The following is a 21246-nucleotide window of genomic DNA, read 5'->3' as shown; positions in this document are numbered from 1 at the left end:
GGTTGGGGATGGCATTAAACAGGAAATTAGAAATACGTGCAATAAAGGAACAGCAGTTATACTGGGTGACTTCAATCTACATATAGATTGGGTGAACCAAATTGGTAAGGGTGCTGAGCAAGAGGATTTCTTGGAATGTACGCGGGTTAGTTTTCTGAACCAACGTGTCGAGGAACCAACTAGAGAGCAGGCCATTCTAGACTGGGTATTGAACAATGAAAAAGGGTTAGTTAGCAATCTTGTTGTGTGAGGCCCCTTGGGTAAGCATGACCATAATATGGTGGAATTCTTCATTAAGATGGAGAGTGATATAGTTAATTCAGTAACAAAGGTTCTGAACTTAAAGAAGGGTAACTTTGAAGGTATGAGACGTGAATTAGCTAAGATAGACTGGCAAATGATACTTAAAGGGTCGACGGTGAATATGCAATGGCAAGCATTTAAAGATCACATGGATGAACTACAACAATTGTTCATCCCAGTCTGGCAAAAGAATAAACCAGGGAAGGTAGTGCACCTGTGGCTGACAAGGGAAATTAGGGATAGTATCAATTCCAAAGAAGAAACATACAAATTAGCCAGAAAAAGCGGCACACCTGAGGACTGGGAGAAATTCAGAGTCCAGCAGAGGAGGACAAAGGGCTTAATTAGGAAAGGGAAAAAAGATTATGAGAGAAAGCTGGCAGGGAACATAAAAACTGACTGCAAAAGCTTTGATAGATATGTGAAAAGAAAAAGATTAGTTAAGACAAATGTAGGTCCCTTACAGTCAGAAACAGGTGAATTGATCATGGGGAACAAGGACATGGCAGACCAACTGAATAACTACTTTGGTTCTGTCTTCACTAAGGAGGACATAAATAATCTTCCGGAAATAGTAGGGGACCGAGGGTCTAGTGAGATGGAGGAACTGCGGGAAATACTTGTTAGCAGGGAAGTGGTGTTAGATAATTTGAAGGGATTAAAGGCAGATAAATCCCCAGGGCCAGATGGTCTGCATCCCAGAGTGCTTAAGGAAGTAGCCCAAGAAATAGTGGATGCATTAGTGATAATTTTTCAAAACTCTTTAGATTCTGGATTAGTTCCTGAGGATTGAAGGGTGGCTAATGTAACTCTGCTTTATAAAAAAGGAGGGAGAGAGAAACCGGGGAATTGTAGACCGGTAAGCCTGACATCGGTGGTGGGAAAAATGCTAGAGTCAGTTATCAAAGATGTGATAACAGCACATTTGGAAAGCGGTGAAATCATCGGACAAAGTCAGCATGGATTTGTGAAAGGAAAATCATGTCTGACAAATCTCATAGAATTTTTTGAGGATGTAACTAGTAGATTAGATAGGGGAGAACCAGTGGATGTGGTATATTTGGATTTTCAAAAGGCTTTTGACAAGGTCCTACACAGGAGATTAGTGTGCAAACTTAAAGCACACGGTATTGATGTGGATGGAAAATTGGTTGGCAGACAGGAAGCAAAGAGTGGGAATAAACAAGAACTTTTCAGAATGGCAGGCAGTGACTAGTAGGGTACAGCAAGGCTCAGTGCTAGGACCCCAGTTGTTTACAATATATATTAATGACTTAGATGAGGGAATTAAATGCAGCATCTCCAAGTTTGTGGATGACACGAAGCTGGGCGGCAGTGTTAGCTGTGAGGAGGATGCTAAGAGGATGCAGGGTGACTTGGATAGGTTAGGTGAGTGGGCAAATTCATGGCAGATGCAATTTAATGTGGATAAATGTGAGGTTATCCACTTTGGTGGCAAAAACAGGAAAACAGATTATTATCTGAATGGTGGCTGATTAGGAAAAGAGGAGGTGCAACGAGACCTGGGTGTCATTGTGCACCAGTCATTGAAAGTGGGCATGCAGGTACAGCAGACGGTGAAAAAGGCAAATGGTATGCTGGCATTCATAGCAAGAGGATTCGGGTACAGGAGCAGGGAGGTACTACTGCAGTTGTACAAGGCCTTGGTGAGACCACACCTGGAGTATTGTGTGCAGTTTTGGTCCCCTAATCTGAGGAAAGACATTCTTGCCATAGAGGGAGTACAAAGAAGGTTCACCAGTCTGATTCCTGGGATGGCAGGACTTTCATATGATGAAAGACTGGATCGACTAGGCCTATACTCTCTGGAATTTAGAAGATTGAGGGGGGATCTGATTGAAACATATAAAATTCTAAAGGGATTGGACAGGTTAGATGCAGGAAGATTGTTCCCGATGTTGGGGAAGTCCAGAACGAGGGGTCGCAGTTTGAGGATAAAGGGGAACCCTTTTAGGACCAAGATGAGGAAAAACTTTTTCACACAGAGAGTGGTGAATCTAAGAAATTCTCTGCCACAAGAAACAGTTGAGGTTAGTTCATTGGTTATATTTAAGGGGGAGTTAGATATGGCCCTTGTGGCTAAAGGGATCAGGGGGTATGGAGAGAAGGCAGGTATAGGGTTCTGAGTCGGATGATCAGCCATGATCGTACTGAATGGCGGTGCAGGCTCGAAGGGCCGAATGGCCTACTCCTGCACCTATTTTCTATGTTCCTATCTCACGAATTTAATATTAAACACACAGCGCATATTTTCCTCACATGAATATAGTGATAAGTCAATTATAAGTCATAAGGGGGTTCCTTATGTCCAGTCTATTCCGCAATTTAGTTTTCGTTGCATTCATTGCAGAAAACCCCGCTTTACAGAGATATGATGTTGGAAATGGAAGCAATGTTTTCAGTGCTTTCGTGGCTATCTCAGGATATTCAGCCTTGACTAATCCAGAATGCCGGCAGAGATGCTATGTCAAACATACTTTTCAGCCCACCATCATTTGCGAGCTCGAGGAGTTGATCTTCTTCCGGCGCTGACATGGATGATTCACTGGGGACATTCACAAATGGGTCACAGACCCATTCCTTTGCAGATCTTGGGTCATTTGCAGTTGGGAAGTAACGCTCGAATTCTGTCGACAGCAAAGATAGGTGTTTGCGCACCAGCTGTGAGGCTCATTCTCTCCCAAATTCCCAGCTAATGTTGGGAACATGTCAGATATGCCCCTGTCCACTCGCCGTCCCCACAGTTCCAGTTTGGCTGTGAAAGCAGACACTTTATCTGCCAGCTTGAAGACAGCTGTCATTCTCCCCTGAAGTGACAAATTGAGTTCATTGAACAGGTTGAAGATGTCACACAGATAAGCAAGTTTTGCTATCCACTCGTCGTCACTGAAGTGTGCTGCTAGTGGTGACTTTTTTCTTGAATGAAATCTCTGTAGCTGCTCTCTTATCTCAAAAACCCTGGCCAGGCCTCTCCCCCTTGATAGCCACCTGACTTCAGTGTGTAAGAAAAGGTGTCTGTGCTCTGCAGCCATTTCCTCACAAAGCTGCTCAAACAGACGTGAGTTAAGGGCTTTTGCTTTGATGTGATTGATAACTTCAACAATGTCACTCAATACTCTGTTAAGATCAGGTGACATTTTTCAGCTAGCCAGCATTTCCCTGTGCGTGACACAGTGTGTAGACTGGCATTCAGGAGCAACCTCTTTGACTCGGGTAGTGAAACCAGATTCGTTAAGCCATTCCAACAGCTGTGCTTCGATGTCCTCCACTATGTCATCGATTCTCCTTGAAACTGTGGTAGCTGAAAGAGAAACCTGTGCCATCTTGTTAGCTGCAGCTTCTCCCAACAGTTCGCGGCACGTCCTTGGCAGCAGGCAGAATCAATTCTTCACCGACAGTGAAAGGCTTCTTAGCTTTAGCAATGCAGCTAGCCACTAAGTACGATGCTCTCAGAGCAGCAGCATTTGTGGAGGTGGTGGCTCTCAGCACTTGCTTCCATTCCACTTGCTCACGTTTTTTCCGCTCAACGGGTTTGTCTTTAAGTGCAGGGTGCTTGGAGTCAAGGTGCCAAAGCAGTTTTGAGGGCTTCATTGCCTCATTAGACAGCTTGTCTCCACATATCACACACAGGGGGCTTGGAGCGTGCGAGTCACCGGTCGCAATAAAGCCATATTTTATGTACAACTCATCGTATTTTCTGTTGAAGGAAGCTTTCTTTTTTTTGCAGTCTCGGCCTCAGCTGTCTCTGCATTACCATGTCCCCTACCATCTCTTCCAAAGAAACTCTCAAGCGACGTTTGTTTTTTACTCATCAAGTAGTTGCAGGTTAATGACCAACTGATGACCTCGCATAGGTAATGACCTTGCGTGCGTTCAAGTTCAACAGTGGGCGTGACAATGAATGAGGAAAGGTGCAGTTGACTCATATCGCATATCGTTTCCTCGTGGCCTGGTAGCACATGCTTTGCGGCCCAGTTGTTGGGGACCACTGATTTAGGCCATAACATCATTAAGAGATATCAGCAAAATTAGGCCACTTGGTCCATTAAACTGCTGTGCCATTTGAACATGGTTGATTTCTCCTGTCATTCTCCTTCCTCCTCCCTAAAACCTTTGATACCTTTACTAATCAATAACCTATCAACCTCCACTTTAAAAGAGAACCAAGAGAACACACACCAGTCCTCAATTAAGTGGACAGTGGTGGAAAAGGTAAGTGGATTCAATTTCCTGGGCATCAATATCTCAGAGGATTTATCCTGGGCCCAAAACATCAATGCAATAATGAAGTAGTCATGCCAGTAGCTCCACTTTGTTCAGTTTGAGGAGATTTAGTACGTCACCAAAGACTCTTGTAAATTTCTACAGAAAAGCATACTGATTGGTTGTATCACACTCTGTTGCACCTTTTAGGAACCTATCCCTCTGTTCCTCAAAATGTCCCAGGCCCCATTGTTCATGGTGTTTGCCCCACACTTATCAGATTTTCCAAAATACATCACCCTGCATTTATTGGGATTAAATTCCAGATGCCATTGCTCCAGTCATCTTACTAGCTGATCAATATAATTCTGTAACTGGAGACCATCCTCTTCACCAGCAAAGCACCACCAAACAGGGCTGTCCCTCTCCACCACTCTCTGCAGGGTCTGCTCCCTACACGATTCCCTTGTCCACTCATCCCAGCCCACTGATCTCCCTCCTTGTACTTACTCTTGCAAGCAGAACAAGTACCATACATGTCTCTACACCTCCTCTCTCACCACCATTCAGGGCCAGAAACAGTCCTTCCAGATGAGGCGACACTTCACTTGTAAGTCTGTTGGGGCCATTTACTGTATCTGGTGCCCCAGTGTGGCCTCCTGTATATCGGCTATACACCACTGTTTTGCTGAGCAGCTGCACTCCACCCGCCAGAAATAGTGGGATCTCCCCGTGGCCATTCACTTTAATTCTACTTCGCATTCAGAGATGACTACTGCAGAGGCCACGCTCAGGTTGGAGGAGCAATACCTCATATTCCATCTTGGTAGCCTCCAACCTGATAGCATGAACATCGATTTCTCAAACCTCCAGTAATTTTCTCTTGTTTGGGTCTATGCCGATCTCATCAATCACATTCCCCCACTTGTTATCTTGTAATCTATTCTCTACCCATCCATATGCCCATTAGCTCCCATCCTGACTCTTCAGTAGTGGGGGTAATTCATAGTAGCCAATTAACCTATCAGTATGACTGATCAACCTATTGAAAATCCATGCAATTACAGGGATTTTGGTTTATTTGTCATTAATACCAACAAGACATTCAGTACTAGGTGAGCAGAATCTTATTAGAAAGGACAGCTAACAATATAACTAATGTAGGTGCGTGTAATGGAAATACTGTAGGCGGACAGCAATTCAATGGAAATAGAGTTGAAGGTAAAAAAGCTAAATTTCATCGACAGGAAAAACATTGCAAGTGAAAATAAGATGTAGGTCTCAGACTAGGTCCAGCCGAACCACAGCCTGGTGGCCCAGTGGTGAGGGGAGGAAAGAGAAACAGCAAAAGCAGTAGACTGGATAAACTCAATTCACAAGCTCCTTTACATTTGTGAGGGTAGAAAAAGAGAGAACTCGGGAGTTAAGGACAACACTATCCTTTTTGTTTCTGATTCAAACTCTTTTTTCAATTGCTCCCTCTATACAGTATATTTACTAGATGTAGAGTCATAGATAAGTACAGCACAAAAACAGGCCCTTCAGCTCACCTAATTCATGCCGAAACCATTTGAAATGCTTACTCCCATTGATCTGCACCGGAACACAGCCTTCCATACCCCTACCATTCATGTGACTATCCAAACTTCTCTTAAATGTCGAAATTGAACTGCATGCACCACGTGTGTGGGCAGCTTGTTCCACATTCTCACAAACCTGTGAGTGAAGAAGTTTCCCCTCATGCTTCCGTTAAACTTCTCACCTTTTACCCTTAACCTATAATCTCTGGTTGTAGTCCCATCCAATCTCAGTGATAAAAGCCTGGTTCCATTAGGGAGGAGAAGATGGCAGCGCAACGCAGCTTGCAGCAGCCTCTCTGGTGAATGATATCTGTTATTTGGCAAGTCGGATGCCGTGCACAATTGTGATTTGATGGAGACAGACGTGAGAGTACAGACGAACATCTGGTGAAACTTCTGAAACGCCTGTTTCGCCGCCGCTGCTACTGTGTGATCCAGAATCTTCGGAGGGGAAGACCCCGAGTCCTCGGCTTTGCTCGCTGCTCGGCGGCCGGGGTGGGGTTGAAGCACCCGACAGAGATGGTGCTCGGTGTTGGAGGGCTGGTCGGAGGCTCAAAGTTTTCGGATGGACTCAGAGTCCGCTGCAGTCGGGTGCTCCAATGCATCGGCAAGTTTGCGGCGCTTCTGTCTGCATGAGATGATGGGGCTATCGGGACTGGAGACTTTTTTTTTACCGTGCCCATGGTCTGCTCTTTATCAAGTTACGGTACTGCTTTGCACTGTTGTAACTATATGTTATAATTATGTGGTTTTGTCAGTTAGTCCTGGTTTGTCATGTGTTTCTGTGATATCTTTCTGCAGGAACATTGTATCATTTTTTAATGCATGCATTTCTAAATGACAATAAACAAGGACTGAGTGTCCTCATAATCTAAATCTTATCCATACACCTCATAATTTTGTATACCTCTATCAAATCTCCTTTCAACTTCTGTATTCTAAGGAACAAAGTCCCAACCTATTCAATCTTTCCTTATAACTCAGGTCCTCCAAATCCAGCAACATCCTTGTATATTTTCTCTGGACTCTTTCAACTTTACTTACATCTTTCCTGTTGGCAGGTAACCAAAACTGCACAGAAAACTCTAAATTAGGCTCACCAATGTCTTATACAACTTCAACAGAACATCCCATATCGTGTACTCAATACTTTGATTTATGAAGGCCAATGTGCCTGAAGCTTCCTTTACGACCCTATGTATCTGTGAGCCACTTTCACTGAATTATGGAGCTCCTTTGTTCTACCACACTCCCCAGTGCCCTGCTGTGCACTTTGTTGGTGTCCTATCAAAGTGCAAAACCTCCCGTTTGTCTGCATTAAATTCCATCTGCTATTTTTCAGCCCATTTTTCCAGCTGATCCAGATCCCTCTGCACGCCATGATAGCCTTCGTCACTGTCCATTACACTATCTTGGTGTCATCTCCAATAATACTGATTTCATAAGATGAGCAATTTAGCTCTACTGGAACTTTATATATGCAGTCGTGTAATTTTTACAATGTACTTATTTCCATTCATCCACATCAAAATTAAATTTAACAGTGCCTAATCAGGTACTTCATTCCAGCTGTTAAGCTGTTATCAAATTCGGGGCTCTTTTCGTAAGAACAACTCCCCAAATTAAAACAAAATTAATACACAGGGAGACCCTTAAATATTTCACAGCATGATTACTAATATACTGGAACATCAAAACTGTCATATTTTAAAAAGAGCTTGTTTAATTAAAGAGGATGCATTAACATTCTTGACTGTGAACACGTAATCAATGTAAACACTTCAGTGTACAACCAAGAACAATTCCACAAACACAGTTACCGTCCTTCCAATGACACACTAACTCATATAGGTGAAAATAACCTAAGACTCCAGCATTTGAAAAGTAATTGATTTCTTCCTATTTCTGGCCAATAGCCTTGCATTTCTAACAAAGCAAAAGTCAAATCACCTCATAATCTTATTTAATTTGCTGCTTGCTACGGAATAACTGCTATGGTTACCTATACATTGAATGTACCTAAATGTAAAAATGCATAATACTAGAAATATTGCAAGGGCATTGTCAAGAACTACAGAAATTCAGATTTTCCACCTCCTTCCCTATCTAAGGTCAATCATAATGTATCCTCCTTCGCTTTTCCAGCAGGAGTTTCCAACCATTCACTTTTCTTAATCTTACCAACATAGAGGCCATTTTTAATGCAAAACTTTTGCATGTTTAACAATAAAAGAAATTTAAGTTCTAATGTCAAGCCAAGGTGTTAACATTTCAAGTTAGAAGGGACTGCAGTATTCCAGTTTATATCAATAACTGGCCTGAGTAAGGGCATCAGCATATTCAATTGCCAGAATTTATGTACCAAACGGGATCCCTTCCACAATACTCTATCCATTTCATAACAACTTTCTATTTCTATCTGTGTCACAGACTTCTGGTAAGATGGCAGCAATCTTCGCAGTGGCTTTTATAGGGCCAATCAAAGGTATTACTGTCCTTTTTAAACATTTTTTTTTACGATCGCAAGACCCTGCTGGATATTACAAACTTAAAATACTGCAGGTCTATCCCATCAGCGAGCTGCACATTGGCGGAGAAACCGAAGGAGTTGTTCAAAGGCAGAGTTCAGTTTAGCTGTGAGTGATTGTTCTAATCACTTTGCCTGTGATCACAACACCCTGTTGGACATTGTTAATGTGGAATGCTACAAGTCTATATTCACTAATTTATTGGCAAATGACAAGGGTGGACAGCAGGGGACCTGCTCAGTTGTAGACAGGACCAGACCTCAATCTGCAGTGTCGCCTGTTTACAGCTGTCCGGAAGAGAGACGGAGTCGCTGTGCTCCACCAAAGTGGTGTGGTGCAGCATCCAAGCTGATGCTGGTGCTCTTCCCAGTTTTCACTCGACAGAAGGCAAGATGTATCACGTTCAACTGCAGACTGCTGCCACATTTATGGACTCGGACCCAGGGTCTTGGGACTATATTTTTTGTGAGTGTATTTTACTGATAACTTGTATGTGCTATATGTGCATTGTGCTGAGTATGACTGTTGGTACTGTATTTTGCACCTGGCCCCGGAGTAACACTGCTTCATTTGGCTGTATTCACAGGTACTCATTTATGGATAAATGACAATTGAATTTAAACTTGAAGTTAATCTTGCTTCATCTTAAATCAACCAATGCTTTTTTTCCTTAAACCACTACGTGAAATCAAGTTCCATATTCTATCACTCTTCAAATTAAGAAATTTCCTGAATTTCTTACTAGATTGATGTTGAATCTTACACTTTTGACTCATTTATTTTTTTAGATGCCCCACAAGTATAAACATACTGCATGTTGCAAAGTACGTGGTAAGGCAAAATGAGGAAACAAAACTTACAAATTGTGATCACTTTACTCACCCCAACCCCTCCAAGTGAATATACAAAAAAATATGTAAAATGCTGGTCCTGAAAATGATTACTTGGTGGAGATATTAGATGCCAACCCAGTTGGACTGTATCTCAGGAAAGGCAAGCCAGGAAAATACAATGCTATTATTAAAGCACTCATGAACCTTCAATGAATCATCATCCAAATACCTCCAGGCATTTCTGCAAATGCCTCTCTAATGGTGACCTCAGACATCTAGATTCATTAGCAATTTTAAGTAGTTCTTTACAGGAAATATTTAATGCAGTTATTTGATATATTTGATGCACATTCAAAAATAATTCACTTTGCCAATAAATCACCCTTAATGCATACCCCACTCACCGCAGCAAACAAGTTGACCTGAAATATGGATCCATCATTTCCTCCACAGAATAAGTAATATTCACAAGGATCGAGGGCCACAGACATGATTCCAACATCAAAGAGCACAGACATCAAGAGTTCCCCACAGGATATTTCCCAAAGCTGGAGGAGAAAGGAAAGTAAAATATTAATAGTGAACTATCATTTAGTGTCAAAGTGCCAAGCTATGTGAGGAAGGAGATGAAGGAAAGGATTGACAACAAAAATTGGGGAGGGGGAGGGTGCAGAAAGTAAGGATTTGATTCTCATTTCAAACAGATTGATTATTATAAAAAACCGCTGAAAACAAAATAAAATTTATTAAAACGTGCAAGTAAAAACATTAAGCACCACAGCCTAGCTATCTGAGGATTTAGAAGCTGGAAATATGCAATAACTGCACCAAACACATGCATTTTGAAAATGAAGCAATCTCTGACTGGGATGACAGTCAGAATGCCAAGTAGTACCATTGCTATGAAACTTGATATCTCTGTAGTTAAGTCCTACTTCACTTATTTCCTGCTTTACAGTGATAGAAATGTATTTTAGAGGAACAAAATTATGAACACTCCTTTTGATTTCCTGTTGAAAACTTCAGCAGAGTCATTCTGCCAATATTTCAGGCAATATTCGGGAGGCGGAAGGAGAAGATGGCGGCGCAATGCAGCTCGCAGCAGCCACTCCAGTGGTGACATCTGTTATCTGTCAAGTAGGGTGCCGTGCACAATCCTGATTTGATGGAGATAGACGTGAGAGCACGGAGGAACATCCAAAAAACTTTTGAAATGCCTGCTTCGCTGCCGCTGCTACTGTGTGATCCAGAATACCCGGAGGGGAAGGCCCAAGGCCCCAAGTCCTCGGCTTTGCTTGTTGCTTGGCAGCTGGGGTGGGGTCGAAGCGCTCGGCAGAGGATGGTGCTCAGGTGCTTGGTGTTGGAGGGCTGGTCAGAGGCTCGAAGTTTTCGGACGGACTCAGAGTCCGCTGCGGTCAGGTGCTTCCCATGGTGCTACATAGGCAAGTTTGCAGCGCTTGGAGGTTCATGGCAGGGAGAGTTTCTCCCTTCTACCATCTGCGTGAGATGATGGGGCTATCGGGACTTGAGACTTTTTTTTACTGTGCCCATGGTCTGCTCTTTATCAAATTACGGTATTGCTTTGCACTGTTGTAACTATATGTTATAATTATGTGGTTTTGTCAGTTTTAGTCTTGGTTTGTTCTGTGATATCTTTCTGGAGGAACATTGTATCATTTTTTAATGCATGCATTTCTAAATGACAATAAATGAGGACTGAGTGATTAAATCTAATCTAATATATGAAAAGCAGGGTATATTACTATATTTTGTCCTAAAATACTATCCAAACTAATTCACAAACTTCACTTTTGTTTATATGTACACAGGAATTCCAGTTTGCCTGCATTACACTGGAAAATGACAGCAAAAACTCTGTTGCTTTGCAACTTTCAGCTTCCATTTAAACTTGGTGTTTCCTCACTGTAAACTCCATTTAATGCTGCATTAACACAAGAGATTCTGCAGATGCTGGAAATCCAGAGTTACACACACAAAATGCTCAAGGAACTCGGCATCTATAGACAGGAATAAAGAACTGATGTTTTGAGCTGAGACTGCTCATTTACAAACTTTGTACACATCTCTATCTTTTCTCACCTTGTTCACCTTCATTCCCACTTCCCATCTCTGCCCTAGTCCTTTGGTTCACCAAACTTCTCTCTTTTTTTAACCTCTATTCATAACCCAGTTATCAAACTTCATGTAGCATTGGATCTGAATACCAACCATCACATTGGTTCTTGATATGCAATGCCATGAGAAAGAAATAGTGGATTTAAAATGAAAGTGCATAAAATATTTAAAGTTTTAAAATGGGCAAGGGAAAAGGCAGGACAACTATGCTAAATGGATAGCTTTTAGAGTATTGATCTAAATAGCTTCTGTTATATATATGTTAGTACTGTATTTTACCAAGATTCCTTCCTGTGATATCCATGACATTGTTAATAATAATGTTATACTTTCAATCCCAACATTTTGTGTTGATGCACAATACAAAAATGGCGATGTGCTGAAACTAGGCCTTAGTTTTCATTACAAATGACAAATTCCATATCATTTTTGATAGACATTCTGACATAAGGTGTTCAATCAATGAATGCATGATAGGAACAAGCATGTTTCACAAGTCAAATAAAATACTTTGGAAAGCACTTCTAATGTTCAAGAACCATCATTGCAACTTAAAATTCTGGTCACTTTCGCCTCAGAACCATTGCCCAGTCTGAATATCCCCTTCTCCTAAGAAGCCACTAGTCATAATCCAGTATCTTGAATACCTTATTATTACGTTTTGCTTCATTGGAAATGATGAGTAGCTTCACAGCAGTTAATGCTGCTGCCTCACAGCACCAGGAATCTTGCTTTAATCCTGGCCTTGCATGGTGTCAAGATGCAGTTTGCACATTTTCTTTGCAACTTCACTGAATTTCTTTGACTGCCTCATTGATTTCCTCAGTCATTCTAAAGATGGCTGGCAGGTTGTTTGTCTAATGTAAACTACTTGTTAATGTAGGTGAATGTTAAAAAGAATTAAAGGGGCATTGAACAGTGTAGGTTAAATATATATAAATAAGGGTAATGGGACTGATGGGATTCTTCCATGGGATCCAAAGGGTCAAATGGCTTTATTCTACCATTAATGGTCTGGTAGCTAGAGATTTTGGTTTTTATTTGTTTCTTCTCTCTACTAAGTATCATTGATAACAAAGTTAAACAATGACCTCTCAGCTTCATACCAAGTCAGGAAGCATCTATGGAGGAAAACAGACAGAGGTCGACTGCACATTTCCTTCTGTAGCTGCTACCTAACCTGTTGAGTTCCTCCAGTTATGTGTGTTTCTCTGGATTTAAGTATCTGCAGTCTCTTGTGTTACTCTAAGCTTTTCTGTTCACTTGCCAATTTGCTTTGATGAGCCAGGTTGACAATAAATTAACATTATGACTTACATTTATTTAAATCTCACAAAATCCTCTGAATTACTTTAGTCAATTTGAGTAAAATTGAGCAATTCAAACAAAGAAAGTAAAAGCAGAAGAGAATTGGAGCATTTTAAATTTTTAATGTGTAATTGAGCCTTTTGACAAACCCCACAGCCCGTGCAAAACCATGATCCACAAAGTTAAACTTTAGAGCTTACAGTTAGAAAATAAAACTGAGGGCAACCAGTGGAACCCTTTTCATCAACCAGATTAAATGTGAATCTTAAAATAAACCATCAAATCCAAACTTTTCTATTAATATTGATCTACACATGCCTTTGCATTAAATGTCCAGGATAAAATGTTCTTCTTTCTGTAAATATCAAAATAAGGCAGGAAAAATACTGACATATGGATTACCAATACACTGAAGCTGCATAAATGTATTTCTAAATGAAGCTTCTTACAAATCTGTCTGTATCATCAGTAAAATTGTCACAGCTGGGATATGATAGTCTAATGAAGGGCTACTGATGACAGATGCTCCTTGACCAGCTGACTATTTCAAACACTTCGTTTTTATTTCAGATTTCCAATACCCCTGTTTTTTTTAAACATTCAATCCCAAAGATCAAGACAGTTTCTCTTCTAAATAAGCCGCTTCTTTTTTTAATGAAGAAAAGCTTAAGCTCTGCAAGTTCCTGAATTTGAAAGTATTAATCAATTTCTTATTCGATGCAAGAAAACATATTTACATGAATGTTTTCAGAAAGTGACTGTAGTTTGAAGAAAACCAAGATATTCATTCATCGACTACAGCATGAAGAAGCCGGAGGTCCATGAGCCAGTCCTCATTAGGGGATCAAAGATGGAGAAGGTCAAGAGCTTTAAATTTCTTGGTGTTATTATATCAGAGCATCTGTTCTGGGCCGGCATGTAAGTACCATCACATTGAAGGCATGGTAGCATCTCTATTTTGTTAGAAGTTTGTGTAGATTCAGCATGGCACAGTATCCCAACATCACGGCCTGGTATGGAAACAAAAATGACTACATTAAGTGGTGGATACAGCATTACGGAAAAAGCTGTCCCCACCATTGAGCACGTTTACATGGAGAGCTGTCAAAAGAAAGCAACATCCATCATCAAAAACTCCTACCATATAGATCAACAGGCAGGAGATACTGGAGTCTTGGGTTCAACACCATCAGGTTCAGGAACAGGTATGACCCTGCAACCATGAGGCCCCTGAACCAGCATGGATAACTTCATTCACAACTCTGAACTGAGTAACAACCTATGATTCACTTTCAAGGACTCTACAACTCATGTTCTCAGCAGTAATTTTATTTGCAGTTTGTCTTCTTTTGCAGATTTTGACAGTCTTAGTTTATGTGTAGTTTTTTTAAAAAATTCTATTTTATTTCTTTATTTTCCTGTAAATGTCTGCAAGAAAATGAAGCTCAAGAGAGTATATAGTAACATATAGATACTTTAAGAATAAATTTTACTGTTAATTTTAACATTAAAATTACACAAATAATATCAAAACAGATCAAACATAAATAATTTACTTCTGTAACTCAGCTATAGTGAAACATGGATACATCTGGTCTACTCTGGTCTCTGCCCAATTCATTCCTCCATTGAAAATAAAGAAGGCCAAAAAACACAAAGTAACATATTTATTAAAAAGCAGTGAAATGTTGTTTCATGGAAGCTGTTGAAACTGTAGTCTCGACTGAATCCACAATATAACAAAGAAGGTCATCTCAGCTTCAGAGAAGAACGAATATGAGAACCTAAGAAATAGAAACAGGAAGAAACCATCCCATCTTTTATGTATGCACTGCTACTCTATAAAATGATGACTGATCTTCTATCTCAGTGACACTTACCTGCACTATTCCTTGACTTCCAAATATTCATTGTTCTTTCTTTTGAATATAATCAGTGCCCTTCACAGCCTCCTTGAATAGAGGATAATAAAGATCTGATATCCTCTGGGTGAGGAATTTTCTTCCCACTTCAGCCCTGAATAGCCAACCCCTTATTTTGAGTGCTTATTCTAGAGACCGTAAGAATCTTGAATGCGTAAGAATTTTGCAAACACTATAAGATCTGTCTCCTGTTAACCCCTTACATCAGGAGAACTTGGTCAAACTTTTTTACACCCTTTCTATTTCATATTTTATGAAATATGAGAAGAGTATAATAAAGGTTCATCTGGTTGGTTCCCAGGCTGGGGTGGGGTGGGGTGGAGGGAAAGAATGAAAGAGTCAGCCCATTAAATCAACCAGGCTCTAAGAGCAATTTCAACAATTCTGGTAACCTATTCTCTCTCACCAGCCCATCAACTCAAACTTTTTTTCTCTCTACCCAGCTACACTGGGAGTACCTTAATTCATTTAACAACCAGCATAACTTTGGAATGTGGGAGGAAACTGGAGCAGTCTGGGGAAACATGTAAAATTATACAAAGAACGTGCAAACCCCACACTGACAGCACCAGAAAGTGATTGAATTTGGGTCACCGGAGCTGTGAGCAGCAGCTCCACCTGCTACACCACTGTGTCACTCTATTGCAAATACATCCTTCCTTAGCTAGTCAGATGAGACCTGTACACAATATTCCAGATGTGGTCCCACTAGGGTCCCAAATAATTTCAATAAAATGCCTTTACTCTTGGTTCCAATCCTCTTAACAATCAAAGGCAATAGTCTGCTTGCCCTCCTAACATGTGAGGACAAAATTAAAATCAGTGTAAAAACTGAAATAAAATATGAATTCATAGTTTGCTTCATGACCTCAGGTTGAAATGCTTCACAACCAATTAAGTACTTCTTAAGTATTGTCACTGCTGTAATACAAAGAGACACACATTCGTGCACTGTCCTTGATCTTGGGAAATACTAACCATTTGAGTACCTAGCCAGAGTTCTTAGCAATTGCTGGAAATATAGCAGTCAATACACATACAGCAAGCTCTTACGAACTGTGTCGTGACAATGACCAGGTAAATATTTTTTTAAGTGCTGATCATGAAAGATAAATTACCTTATCTTCAATAAAGCACTAACAGAGAATCTAAAAGGACCCAATATGCCACCTAATAGCTAAGAACTTTGCAATGCAACACATGTAAAGTGTTGCTTTAAAATACCAGAGGAGACTATGTGCTTGAGTTCCTGCTGCACTGGTATTCTCACAATTAAATTATATTGTGGATGTCAGAACTAAAAGGCTTAATGTACTCTTACTCTACCCAGTGACCTTTCATTCATTTCAAATGCTGAGCAAATCTTCCAATATGTCCTTAATATTTAGATACAAATGTACCATTTAATGAGGGCACACCATATAAAACACAGCATGTGCGAGAGAATTGCTCTTTAAAGCTAAGATCTAACCTTAATAAGATTATTAAGGGATTGGACACGCTAGAGGCAGGAAACATGTTCCTGATGTTGGGGGAGTCCAGAACCAGAGGCCACAGTTTAGGAATAAGGGGTAGACAATTTAGAACGGAATTGAGGAAAAACTTTTTTTTACACAGAGGGTTGTGGTTCTGTGGAATGCTCTGCCTCAGAGCTGCCTCAGAAGGTAGCGGAGGCCAATTCTCTGGATTCTTTCAAGAAAGAGTTAGATAGAGCTCTTAAAGATAGCGGAGTCAAGGGATATGGGGAGAAGGCAGGAAAAGGGTACTGATTGTGGATGATCAGCCATGATCACAGTGAGTGGTGGTGCTGGCTCGAAGGGCTGAATGGCCTATTCCTGCACCTATTGTCTATTGCCTAACCACTGCTATGTAATCCTCAGATGTTAAAACCAGTATCAAGGGTTCAAGTGAGCCAAAGTATTCTAAATTTTTGTATTTGTGTTTTTCTGGCTGGATTACATGAATTTTTATACAAGCAATTTCTGTTATGACATAGACATAATAATTTACAGCAGAATTTATTTTATAAGTAAAAATAAATCAATTTTAAATTATGGCTGAATTTTATCTACATACTAAAGCAAATGACTTTTAACCCTCCAACCATACAGTCACCAAATACAACACTTAGGCTTAACTTCTCATATTCAATACTACAGGGGATTGACTAATGCACTCTGGTATACGGCAGTATAAATTATTTATCAGTAAGAAATATGCAGACTGCCTTTAAACAACATCTCATGGAGATGGTATTGTGTGAGAAAGGAGCAGCATGGTTCCACTGTTCAGCCTGTTTTTCAAATCCAAATTCATCTATCATGTCAAGCATAAAGTTGGAGGGGCGAGAGAAATTATGTGGATTGGGTTGAAACTTTTTTTTAAATAGACACATGATCACCATTGATATTAACATTTAGTAACATCTTTTCAAACTGGAATTAATTCAATTGAAAAGGAAAATGTAACATCAATCTAGAACAAAGCAATATGCAAATTTAAAACATCTGAGGAACATTAAATTTTGTCAGCAAACTTCCAACAGTTTTATTGAAGGTTGTAAAGGAGCATACACCAGAACATGACTAATGCTGAAATTGTAATCTTACCATAATCTTTCCATGGATCATTGAAATACCAGACTTTAATATCACAGTAGAAATATTATTTGTGGTCTTGAACAAGAAACCCCTTAAACGTAAAAGGAAATTCCTGTCTAATTCCAATTTAATTAAACTAGCTACTTGCTAGCAGAATAAACATAAATATTTCAAACCCTTTCTTAGTACTTACATCTTTAATTTGTTGAATAAATTAATGATCAGTTTTAAATACTGCTGAGTTAGTGCCAAATTGCCACGGGAATAAGAAAATGCAGTAGAGCAAGTTTTGTACTGTTTTTATGAAAGTATTATCTATACCAGGAGGATACGGAATGAATGTTTTCACAGATGACAATTGTGTTTCTGAGATTTTCATAACATAACATCTTTAAGGCTTTTGAAAATTTATCCTTTTCAACCATATTAAACCAAAATAACTGGCATTCAAAAATAATGGATTATGCAAATAAAAATAAGAAATTCAACTTCTGATTCTACTTCAGTTTTTTAAGTATCAAAGGTGGGTTATTGAGGGTAATATTTTCATGGCTCACAATACACCTGCCAGAAAAATTGCAAATTCTATCCTTAACTCTGTGAACAGATGCTCAAAAGCAATTGGTATTAATCCTAAGGATAGCTGCAGTTTTAAGTCAGTCCTTTGATGCTTTTGGAAAAAGCCTTCAGTGCAGAACTGCAGGATCATTGAGACAGGGTCATGGTGCATGCCATTTATTAACATACAAGTTCTCAAACACAAAATCAAGAAGCTCTAGAAAAGTTACTTTACAAACAGGCAAAGGCTGAATGACACAAGCTTCTTCTATATGAAGCTAACAATCACACAGCTATGTGCAGTCTGCATTTATGTTTTCCTTCCATGATAAACAGTGAAGCATCATTTCATTGCTACCACTGCTCCAACAAATCACTCATTATGTCTCTCATTCTCAGCCACGCTCTAACATTTTTGTTCTTAGCCTCCTATACTATATTGTTCCAGTGAACCTCTGTATCGCTGTAAGCATAATTTTTCTACCAGATACTTTCCAGCCTTTTGACCTTGACATTGATTTTTACAACTGCAATCCTTAACCATCATCCATTTTCTCTCAAAAGACAAAATTCAAATTTGTTTAATGGCATTTCCTGTACACAAATGTAAAGGAGAACAAAATAATTGTTGCTCTGGATCCAATACAGCACACAAAAAACACAAAAGATAAAGAACACAATAATGACTTACAAAGCACAATAAAAATAAACACATAAGATAGCTTATAGACATAGATTGATTTATGTCCATAAAGTGACACTAGGCTGTCCATAAGGCGAATGACAGGAAACAATAAGGGAGCAGTGGAGTTAGTGGGTGGAAATGCTGATCAGCCTCACTGCTTAGGGAAAGTAACTGTTTTCGTAACTGAGTCTGGTGGCCCTGGCATGGATGCTACGTAGTCTCCTCCCTGATGTGTGCGGGACAAATAGTCCATGAGCAGAGTGAGTGGGATCCTTCATGATATTACTGACCTTTTTCCGGCGCCTTTCTGTATATATGTCCTTGATGGCAGATAGGCTGGTACCAGTAACGCGTTGGGGAGTTTTGACTACCCATTGTCGAGCCTTCCTATCTATCGCAGTGTAGTTTCCGTACCAAGCAGTGATACAGCTTGACAAGATGCTCTCTTCTGCGCATCTGTAGAATGAGCGAGTATGGATGTGCAAGGTCCAGCTGTCTTCAGCATTCTCAGAAAGTAGAGGCGTAAGTGAGATTTCTAGACTGAGTAGGATGTGCTCTGGGACCATTAGATGTTGTGTATAATGTGCACTCACAGGAGTCTGAAACTGCTTGCAGCTTTCACTGCTGTGCCACAGATGTAAGGGGGAATGTGGGTGCTGCGAGTTCTCCTGGAGTCAATAACTACCCTTCTTTGTCTTCTTGATATTAAGGGAGAGGTTATTTGGCTGGCACCAGGTCTCCGATCTTCTACCTGTAGGTCTCTCATCATTGTTGGGATGAGTCTCACTGCTGTCGTGTCACCTGCGAATTTGACGATGTGATTGCTCAGGTGTTTGGCCATGCAGTTGTGTGTGAGTAGAGTGTACAGCAATGGGCTCAGCACACAGCCATTTTCAGGATGATGGGGATGAAAGAGCAGTTATGCATCCTGACTATCTGACGTCTGTTCATTTGGAAGTCCAACACACAGTTGCACAGTATTCAGATTAAGGAGTAACAGTTTGTTCACCAAAGTTCTGTGGGGCAATAATGTTGAATGCCAAACTGAAATCCAGTACAGCATTCTAACAGTGTCCTTGATCTCTCAATGGATCATGGCCAGGTGCATGACAGCTGCTGTGGCATCCGTTACAGAATGGTTCTGTTGGTAAGCATTTGGTGAGTTTCCAATGTGGCAGGAATGGAGTTTTGGATATGTGCCATTATCAGCCATTCAAAGCGCCTCGTGAGATTGCCATCAGTGGCAGTGGTTAGTAGTGGCTTAATTCTGAAGAGTTTTTTGGTGGCTGATTTGAAGCATGTGGGGACAGCAGCCGAGATGAGTGAAGTGTTGAAGATGTCCACGAAGACGTCAGTGAACTGGTGTGCACACTCCCCGAGTACTCAGCCAGGGATGTTGTCTGGTCCAGCCGCCTTATGGGGGTTGACTCTCTGCAGAGTCCTTCTCACATCAGCTTCTGATACAGACAGTGGCTGCTCACCTGGGAGGGGAGTAACTTTCAGGCCACTGTTGTGTTTCATGCCTCCAAGTGTGCATAAAAGTGCCCAAACACATATGTTGAGGATTGTTATCTGATAGGTGCTCCCGAGTTTTTTGTGCATAGATGGTTTTTGTCCTCGATACCCAAGATGAGGTTTCTCCTGGCTGCTCTGAAAGGTGTTCTATCACTGGACTTGAAGGGAGTGTCCTGGACCTCTAGTAGGGACCCCATCTCTGCGTTCAGCCAGGGCTTTTGAGTGGGCTGTGAGATAATTGTTCTTGAGGTACCAATGTCTTCTACACACTTACTGATGTAGCTACTAACAGATGAGGCATACTCCTTGAAGTCTGTGTCTGCTCTATTTGTGGCGGCCTTCTTGCCAGTAAGTCTGGTCAAAGCTGTCCTGGAGCATATAGTTTGCCTCATCAGGCCATAAAGTGATGGTCCTCTTGACTGGTTTCTCCATTTTCAACAGCGGATGGTATGCTGGGATTAACATTATGAAGACATAGTCAATAAGTGAGGGCATGAGATGGCTTTGTAAGTATTGCGTCCGTTTGTATAAACATGGTCCAGTCTGTTTGTTCCCCTGTGGCCACGGTGACATGTTGATGGAACTTGGATAAAATGCCCTGCAGGTTAGCACGATTGAAGTCTCCTAAAATTAAGAAAAAACTATCTGGATGCTTGTCTTCTTCAGCTGATGATACTGTAAAGCATTCCCAGGGCAACCTTGGCACTGTGGTGTGGGGGGTTGGTGGTGGTGGATGTAGACAGCGGTAATGAAAACAATAAACTCCCTGGGCAGGGAATGTGGCCAGCATTTTATTGTAAGATGCTCAATTTCCCCAGAACAGTGACTGCTAACTACAGATGAGCTTGTGCACCAGCCTTTGTTAATGTACACACAGAATCCATCTCCTTTGGATTTCCCCAACAGGGACTTCCTGTCTGAGGAACAGAGTCATCCTGTAGAGCTGAAATGCCAAGTCAGGCACGTTGTTGTTTAACCACGTTTTGTTGAAAACCAGAATGCAACCGTTTCTCATCTCTTTCTGTGTGTTCATTCTCAGTAAGTCCATTTTATT

The 21246-nt window shown here is 40.7% G+C and overlaps 1 protein-coding gene across 2 annotated transcripts in view; it reads right to left on the bottom strand.

Moving 5' to 3' along the window:
• Positions 1 to 21246, bottom strand: part of wdr18 (WD repeat domain 18) — a 190118-nt gene that overhangs the window by 89259 nt on the left and 79613 nt on the right. For both annotated transcript variants that reach the window (XM_072244516.1, XM_072244518.1), the window contains exon 5: positions 9873 to 10016. In XM_072244516.1, the coding sequence (XP_072100617.1) occupies positions 9873 to 10016 (144 nt within the window). The remainder of the gene's footprint in view (positions 1 to 9872; positions 10017 to 21246) is intronic.

The sequence above is a fragment of the Mobula birostris genome, chromosome 26 (genome assembly GCF_030028105.1).
Source record: "Mobula birostris isolate sMobBir1 chromosome 26, sMobBir1.hap1, whole genome shotgun sequence".
NCBI classification, from domain to species: Eukaryota; Metazoa; Chordata; class Chondrichthyes; order Myliobatiformes; family Myliobatidae; genus Mobula; species Mobula birostris.
The sequence above is the reverse complement of the archived record's forward strand: the minus strand, read 5'-3'. Positions and strand labels throughout refer to the sequence as shown.